Source organism: Carassius auratus, chromosome 8 (genome assembly GCF_003368295.1).
Source record: "Carassius auratus strain Wakin chromosome 8, ASM336829v1, whole genome shotgun sequence".
NCBI classification, from domain to species: domain Eukaryota; kingdom Metazoa; phylum Chordata; class Actinopteri; order Cypriniformes; family Cyprinidae; genus Carassius; species Carassius auratus.
Genome location: NC_039250.1, coordinates 3,959,025 through 3,968,303, shown reverse-complemented (window position 1 = coordinate 3,968,303; position 9,279 = coordinate 3,959,025). Strand labels below are relative to the sequence as shown.

The following is a 9,279-nucleotide window of genomic DNA, read 5'->3' as shown; positions in this document are numbered from 1 at the left end:
GCTTTATTGCAATCCTTGGATTTTAATGGACAGAGTTTATCGCACTCGCACTCTAATGACATTTATAGAAATGTCACTGTATACCTTCAGTATGTTCTAATATAACACAGGTGAATCTCACAAAACCTGCCCAGAACAAAAGACATCAAAAACAAAGGAAACAATATGGAATTATTTATTTTCTATTACATTAGAAAAAGAAGCATTTTGACATTTTCATCACAATTTAGCATTCCAAAATTCTGCTAGTATGAAAATGATAGAATTTGTCAATTAAAAATGACCCGTTGTGTTCTTGACTGCATTTGTGAGATTTACGAACCTGTGATGCTGAAATTTCTCGTAATCCGCTTTACAAATAGACCGTTTGTTTCTAAAACAGCTCCTCAAATGCTTGAACTCATCTATTTCTCATCTGCAGTCTTCCATTTTGTACAAGGTTTAATGAATGCAATGATCCATTTAAAAAGAGCTTCAGTTTTTACTATTTTACAGGAATTAAATGGCTTCATTCTAGTATTTATTTCTGAGATCTTTTACTAGTGCTGGAATCAACAGCTTCAGAAAGCCACAGACAGTACAGCCTAATTTCTTAAATGCAGCATGTTTATCAGAGCTACTGTGTGGCCTGCAATCATGCTTGTATTATTTCAGTGAAATCCATCAGATGGTCAACTGTAAATAACTGAAATATTACAGCAACTCAATTGGTTTGAGAAATAGTCTATTTCTGTCAATGCTACGCAAATTTCTAAAGCCCATTTCACAGTATAACACACCAAATTTCTAATATTTGTGATTTTTTTCATTGTGGGGGCATCTTTTGTATAGAAATTACACATTATAAGTTATCAAATAAAAGCTTTGGAGTTTTGAATATTGAGTATGTAGTATTTTCAATCTAGATCTTGGAGCTTTGTAAGTGTTTACTCAAGAGTACATATGACTCACCTCTGTGTGATTCACAAAAATTATCCAAACCAACCATTTCCTCTCGTCTGATTCAATCAAAGACACGAGTACAAACTGATTTCCTCCTCACCTTAGGGTTCCATATAATGTTTATTAAATATCTCTTGTACAGTTACCAAAATAGTATCAGTTTGACATTCAATTTGCTGTTATAATATCTCTCTGACTGAAATAATGGCTTGTAAATAAAGAACTTGTTATAATAATTACAAACCACACTAGAAGAAATCTGCCGGATAGAGACCGTTTAAATCAAAGATGAAAACTAAACTGACATTTTAAGAACACTTTAGAAACGGCTAACCCAAAAATATATTTCAAGGCATCACTTCACACGTAAACAGACAATTAAGACATGAGAAATTCTGAATACGAACATCTCTGGCAAAATGTAGATCTACACAGTTTTACAAGAAATTAAATGTTCATGTGCAACACTCACAGTTCACAAAAACAAATTGTAGATGCTTTGCAGGACATTCACATTCATTCAAACAAACGAAACACTATCAGGATCACTGAAGTCTATTAGTCGTGTGTTAAGAACCACATCTCGTCAAAACAGGGATGTTTTTACTGTAGTTCTTAAGTAAAGAGTCCTCTGAAGTTCAGATCCTGACACATGAGTTCCTCCTCTACATTCTCAAGGGCCCATCTGTGCTCCACAATCTCCAGAGCTTCCCACTCGCTCTGAAACAACGTGAATAAATACATTTAGAGCATTGCACAGCTTTACACATCTGAGCAGAGTGTGAACATTTTGCTAAACACCTCCTTTTGTGTTCTGCAGGAGAAAGAAAGCCATATGTGTTTACAACAAGAGCATGAGGGTCAGTAAATGATGACCACATTATCTCTCTCTCCAAGTATATAATTATTCCAATTTGAGGACTATATTAACTCAACCAACACTGAATCTGCATTCCTCAAGAAATATAATGTTTTCATAGTCCTGTAATTATGTGAGCTTCAAAACGGCAACGGTTAAGGTTTCGTAATTATGTATTATGAAATTAAAACAACCACGTTTCCACATTGGCACTGCTGGGGCATGCATCATCTGTCCACTGGGGCTGTAGGCGCTGAATTCCCAAGAAAAATTTACTTCAACTAAATTTTGTGTTAAACACAAATAACTGCTGGCATGTGTTTTTCTTAGATGTGCAGGTTTGTCCCAGAATAAATGCATACACTGAGAATGATTCACGTCACATAGAAATGGTTTAATTTATGCAAATGATGTTCTACTCGCCTTAAATGCTTTATTAGGATCAGGAGGCATCGCCATTGCGGCTCCCGTCATTTGATCCTGCATAATTCTTGATTGATCTGCAGCTGAAAACAAAACAATAATAAAACAAACTTTTGCTTTAAATATCTGAGAAAATCTCAGTTTCACATTTGTCAATTTTAATAGCTTTAAATACAATACAACACATTAGGTAATTGTATATTAATTAAATCTATCAATATTCAATAAATTATCTGACTTATTTCATTATATTAAAATAAAATAATCAGTCATAAAAAGGTCTAAATATCAGAAACAAAAACAACTAACCATTGTCTTGTCCAAGAATGAGGGTGTACATGCTTCTGAGGCCAAACACATTGAGAAAATACCATGATGCTGAACTGACCCTATACGAGTAATACATTCAGATTTTATTCAGTTTCAGCTTCTGGCAACAAATAAAACACATCACATGTGAATACTGTACCAGGATGCATCTAGAGAGATCAGCTCAATTCCTCTCTGTAACATAGGCTTGAATCTCAGAGTCAGAGGAAAGGGAACTTTAGCTGAAGGGGAAACAAGCAGCACAGAAAAAACGACTTTGGTAACAATTCATTTAAATTTTAAACTCTTGCAAGTAGAATTTTTTCAGATAACGTTCACTTGAGATTCACTTAGATAAACAGCAGCCACTACAACTTTTGCCATTTTAAAGTCATCCTTTAAAAGTCATTGTATTTTTGTTTGGTAACGCAGAGAAAAAGCAAAAGTAGCTGCTTTAAGAGAGAACAGAAGCCTTGCATCAGCAGTGGACTGAACAAACACATAAGTGGTAATCCTACTACGGTGGGAGCCCACTTACCCACGTCTGCCTTTCAGAAAATGAGTTATGAATGTACTGGCCAAACGTTACATCACCCAATTAAAATTCATGAGCCGGCTGTTAAGGTTTAGAATGTCTCCCTTCACATTTCAGATGCTACCTACACCCCTGAATTTAATCACACTTACAAATAATTGTTTTAGAAAGAAAACCACATTCACACAGGCTCAATAGATCCTTTTTCTAGTTTATAGTTTTAAGGGAGTTGCTCTCCCAAAAATTTACATTTGCTGAACATTTACTCACCCTGAGGCCTTCCAAGATGTAGATGAGTGTGTTCCTTCATGGGAACAGATTTGGAGAATTGTATCCTTTCATCACTTGCTCACCAATGGATCGTCTGCAGTGAATGGGTGCCGTCAGAATGAGAGTCCAAACAGCTGTTAAAGACATCACAGTAACCTTCTCTAGTCCATCAAAACAAAAAGCTGTGCTTTTGCAAGAAACAAATTAATCATTAAGAAGTTTTTAACTTTAAATCATTGACTTTCAGCTAAAATAAGTTTTCTATCCATAATACCACTTTTCCACAATGAGCTTGAATTTTCTTCACCCGAGGAAGCGTTACTCTAGATTATGGACTACAGCAATGGTTTAAAGATGCAAATGGTACAAACATGAAGCTTTTTCACAAGACATTACTATTTGAGGGACTGGAGTTGTCAGTTCGGCCTGCTTGTGATGTTTTTATCAGCTGTTTGGACACTCATTCCGATGGCACCCATTCACTCTCCAAATCTGTTCCCAAGAAGAAACAAACTCTACATGAACTATTCCTCTAATTCTGACAAATAACAAATGCTCTTACTTGTGACAAAACCAGAAAAGGCCCAATTGATCCATCCTCCAATCAGAATCATTGGCAGCACATTGGTCAGGTTCCCTTTCATCATGTCCGTCAACATGCTGGTGTCTGGGACAGAAGATGCACGATGTTATGATGAAGCACAGGAAGCCATATGTTAAAGTAGCACTTACCAGTCATGGGGTTTTTGGGTACCACCTTTCTTTTGACCTTCTTGAAGAATCCAGTCTCAGGGTTGTTGAAATAGTGTTTTCGCATGGCAAATGACTGAAATGGAACAGCATTATTGATCATTGAGAGAAACTGAGTTTTATATGTTTATTCCATGAAAATATACTGGGAACTGTTATTCATAAAGTAATTAATACCTGTTTGGGAAGATATTTTCCATTTTCTCTCAGGATGCGGCTGCGCAGCAACACCTGGCTGTGATTTTAAATGAATTAAAATGGATAAATGGATATTTATTAACAAAATAACTTGCAACGATTATGTATAAACTGCAACAGTTCCAATGAGATTATTATAAAGCCTTCCTTCCTTAAATTGTTTTCCTGAAGTTCTAAATAATTATAATCTTAAGAACTTGCCTAGTATTTAATATTCTTGCAAGAAATAAAACAAACGTATTGTTTTTATTTTCATATTTTGTAATTGGGGCAAATAAAAAAAAAGCTAATGAACATATTTTGGGCTTTCAGAATTTAGGAAATGTCTTCTTTTGAATTAAAATGGATATTGCATAATTCATTATACCTGTTTATTCCCTGATATCCAGAATACATACTTGCATACAGTATTTCTAACCAATACTGAAAATATTGTTTAATCTGCAATCAAAACTTTTAATTTTGCCAGAACAACTTTACAAAGACTGACAACATTTGTATATTTGTCAATATTTTTTAAAGCAAAATGTAGCATTAATATAATTAAACAAGATTTTAAGAAAAAACATTTCATTCATTTATATTCTGCCAAGACAACTTCATAAAGATAAACACAGGTATCGTTTTTAGGTTAATTATTATTTTTATTACAATCATGTATTGAATATAATTAGAATTTTTATCGATGGTATTTTTTATAGAATTACAGTAGTCTATATATGTGAGTCTGATACCACGTTTTTGGTTAAACACCTGTATGTACAGTATCTCACCTGTCGGACACCTGCTGCAGATCCACTTTCTTGTCGTTATGAATCAATCGAGTGACGTAATGCCGCAAAACTCCGACGAAGAATGTGATGAAGACTATGGGCAAAACGACCCACAGGCGAATACTAGAGTCGAGCAGCAGCTCTGGACCTGCCATTTCCTACACCAAAACTATCCTCTACAACTATCTGACACAAATTTATATTAATATTCAAATAAAATAAAAAAAATGAAGAAAAGTCAAACTATGGTAAAACTACTGCACTTTTATACGACAGTAGCGACACATTGCAGCATGAACATGCGCCCTATCCACATGGAACAGCTGCTTTTTTGACCTTTGAGCTTGTAGCGAATTTCTATTCTTGACTCGAATCTATTAAATGAATCCGTTGAATCGATTCGTGCTTTTCGAGTCCTCACTGAACCGAGTCTCTTTTGAACATGACAGTTTTAACTCGTTAACGCAATAGAAATAGTTTGAAAGTAAGTAATAATGTTTTTCATATTAACAGTTTTATTTCACGTTTTGAACATATGAGTCGGGGGTAACGTCATATCGTAAAATAAACGTTTTTAACTTGCTCTTTAAGACGAATTGTTTAAAAGAGCTTATTCATAGCAAATGAGTCGCACTTCCCTTCACTACTTTGAACTGTGAGATATTTACGTTTTGTTTTTATTTTATTTTAACTAGAATGATGGACTTGTATTTATATATATTTATATATGTATAAATATATATATTTCTCCCTTAAAAAACAAGTTAGTTTAACGCAATTTCCGGTCTCGAAGACGTTTCCGTGTAACTTGTAAACAAGTGGAGAGCCACGTGACAGATTGAAAGCAGGTTAGCTTCACACAGTCGAGCATTTTCTATTAAAACAAATTAATTTGTCAACACTAATCTTTTTGTCGCTGAATCGATTTCTGATGCACGTTAATATTAGAAACAGATTAAGATAAAATAAATATCGCAACCATCTTTTTTCTGATATCATGACTCCTGGGGCGAAAGTCTTGCAGTATGAGACGTTTATCAATGAAGTATTGAAAATAGACTTACAGTAAGTATCATCGCCTAAGATACACCCTGAAATAGCAATGCTATAATCATGTTTACATGTTTGAACCATGGTAATCCCATGATTTCTTTAAATATGATCTATCGTTGTAACCAGGTATCATTTGAAATGTATAACATAACATATATGAAATGTTATATGTATATGTAAACTCTCTCTCTCTCTCTCTCTCTCTCTCTCTCTCTCTCTATATATATATATATATATATATATATATATATTGAGACAAATATATATAAAAAACTGATGGATTAAAATGATCTTCTACTGTTTTAATTCTGACAGGAAAGTATTGGAGCAAAGAGATGCCATGTATGAGAAAATAGCACAATACCTTCAGCTAAAGAACACAATTAAAAGTATTCAGGTATTTTACCTCTGTCCTTTTTTAATTTATTTAATCATTTATTTATTTATTTTTGCTATGTAACATTGCCAATCTCTGTTTGAATTTGTTACTTCCCGTCTCTGTCGTTTTCTTGCTCTGATTCTGTATTGAGTGATGATGTGTATTATAATATGTTGCTTTTGCTGTATTTTATTTATCTTTAGGAAACTGACAGCAAGGAACTCAAAACTGAGGTTGACCTTGGCTGCAATTTCTATGTGCAGGCTCACGTGTAAGTATTGGAGGTCTGTTGTTTGTGTACTGTGCGTCAATGCCTCTGTCTCAACATTTATGAAGGGCAAACTCATAAAGAAATCATTCCTTTTTAGACCTGATGCATCAAAAATATATGTGGCAGTTGGGTATGGATTCTTTGTCGAATTCACACATGCAGAGGCTTTAAAGTTCATAGAAAAGAAGACTAATCAGCTAACAGAGTAAGAGAGGATTTGGTTTTATCTTTTGGTTTTTGATTTTTTGAAATGTGCATGTATGCCTTTTTAAATATTTTTCCCGTGCGATGTTCAAACATTCATCATTACTTGAAAATTTCAGGTATACTGAGGTCCTTACCAAAGATGCAGCAAAGATAAAGGCCAACATTCGCATGGTTTTGGAGGTACAAATTATAAAATGTACTTACTTGTACTTTTTCAGTTCATTGTGATGCTTAAAAAAACTGTTTTTTTTTCACAGGGTTTAAGGGAATTGCAAGGTCTGAAAGATCTTCCAGAGGACAGAAGGAGAGAGGTGTTTTAGTACAGTACACCAAACACAGCACATTGTAATACATTTGCACATATGACTGTAAATGTTTGTTTCAAAAAGTGTGAACTTTATGGCAGCCAGGCTCAGATGAACATTGCCTTTTAACAGGTTATACTGTTGTTTTGAAAAGTTTGCTGAATAAAAACATTTTCGGTACAACTGTCAGTGTCATTGTGATCATTTTAAATAATTATATCACTATACACACAATACATTAACACATGACCTATATAAACTTCTTCATATAAGATTAATATAAGTCAATGGAAAAAAAATAGTTAGTTGAATCTATAAATGATAAGAACACAAACTATGTATAGATTACCCTGTCCACATAATCAGTTCTTCATCCGGTCTATGAGTATGGCGTTCGATAAAATGCTATCAAACTGCGTGTGTGCTTCATTTGGGATTCAAGATTGCACCTTCATTGAATTACGTGGCAATTAATCGATTATTAATTTAACTATTTTAGCTGTTCTGATTGATGAAGACGGTGGTTAATTTAAGGTTCTGCAGCATCCATGTGACGGCTACCCTGTCACACTAGTAACAGTTGCCATGGAAACTGGATGTTGAATTGTGGCAGCACTGAAAGACTAGCTTCCTGAAATAGATTATTTTTCTTTGTACAAAGACTCGCTGCCGCATTTGGGCACAATGTCACACTATACAATCATTATAATGTGACATTGTCAGCACTGGCTGTGGAATTATAGATTTTACGTTTTGAAATGATATATAATTCAGGATTTAGATGGAACTTTTTTGTACATATGATTTCCAGCGCATCAAATAAAAGATGATTTATGCTTGCTGTATTATTGTTTTACCTATGCAGTATGTATGCTTGACATTATTTTGATTTATACTAAGTCAGAAGTTTTCAGTGATTAAAATTTAAAGGGGTCATATGAGGCCATTTCAATTTTCCTTTCTCTTTGGACTGTGACACGTTTTTGGTGCATAAAGAAGATCTGTAAATCTGCAAAGACTAAAGTCTCAAACCAAAAGAGATATACTTTATCAAAGTTAAAACTGCCACGCCCCCCAAAATGGCTCATTCAAACACGTGTCACTATGTGGAAATATTTGCGTAATGCTGCCCAAATGTTCACGCAAAGAAAGAAGACGTGGTTTCAGTAACACAGTTAGCGTTGAAGCAGTCATGTCAGGGAGATGCTATGTGTTTCTAGGTGAAAGCAAAAACACTTTATTTGGCCTTCCAAAAGTAGATGCATGCAGGAATCTTTAAGATTACTTAAAACAGAACAACAACGCATTTTGATGGATGACCGTTTCATGAACCTAGGAGAGGAGGTAATTCTGACTTTGCTACAACAATGATGCCGCTTCTGAATCATCTACTGTATGTTTTGTTTATTAGTTTAAGTATTTGCTATTGACTGTTCAAATGCGGAGTTTTGCATGTGTGTGTGTGTGTGTGTGTGAGAGAGAGAGGGTCACACTGGAGTCAGCTGTCTTAACCATCCTTGGCTTGTGTACTGCAAACGCATACGAGCATCATGAGCATGTGTCTGTCACGCGACTATTACTCTTTCAGGCTTGAAATGATGGTAAAACTAAGGACATTATTAACTGTCTTTACATTTATTTTAGAAGATGAAGCTTGCGATTATGGAAAGGGGCGTTTCATTTACGACTAGTGCTTGCAGTAATCGGCCAGTCACAATGCACTGGGTCAGTTGGCCAATCAGAGCAGACTGCGCTTGTCAGAAGGAGGGACTTTGTAGAAAACAACACATTTGAGAGGCGGGGCATAGAGGACCTACTAATATGTACAGAATTTGACTTTTTTTTTTTTAACATTAAAGCATATCAACACGTTCTGTTACACCAGATACACAAAATAATGATCTTTTAAAAAACATCATGACCCTTTAAATTTAGCTGTATGTTTTCTGTGTAAAGTTCCAATGTATACTGTGGGGGAAAATATATATATTATAATATCTGTAAA

General features: G+C 34.6%; 2 protein-coding genes across 2 annotated transcripts; one reads left to right on the top strand and one right to left on the bottom strand.

The window, feature by feature from the left end:
- Positions 1-984: 984 nt before the first annotated feature.
- On the bottom strand, positions 985-5,419 carry LOC113107012 (ER membrane protein complex subunit 3-like). Its single transcript, XM_026269130.1, has 8 exons — positions 5,060-5,419; positions 4,266-4,323; positions 4,071-4,164; positions 3,901-4,005; positions 2,694-2,775; positions 2,534-2,613; positions 2,225-2,307; positions 985-1,662 (listed from the first exon to the last, which is right to left on the bottom strand). Exons 1-8 carry the CDS (start codon positions 5,212-5,214, stop codon positions 1,558-1,560), a joined length of 762 nt encoding a protein of 253 aa, XP_026124915.1. The 5' UTR covers positions 5,215-5,419; the 3' UTR covers positions 985-1,557.
- Positions 5,420-5,870: 451 nt separating this feature from the next.
- LOC113107013 (protein UXT-like) lies at positions 5,871-7,457 on the top strand. The gene is made up of 6 exons (XM_026269132.1): positions 5,871-6,124; positions 6,428-6,509; positions 6,695-6,762; positions 6,860-6,967; positions 7,086-7,149; positions 7,227-7,457. Exons 1-6 carry the CDS (start codon positions 6,057-6,059, stop codon positions 7,287-7,289), a joined length of 453 nt encoding a protein of 150 aa, XP_026124917.1. The 5' UTR covers positions 5,871-6,056; the 3' UTR covers positions 7,290-7,457.
- Positions 7,458-9,279: the final 1,822 nt, after the last annotated feature.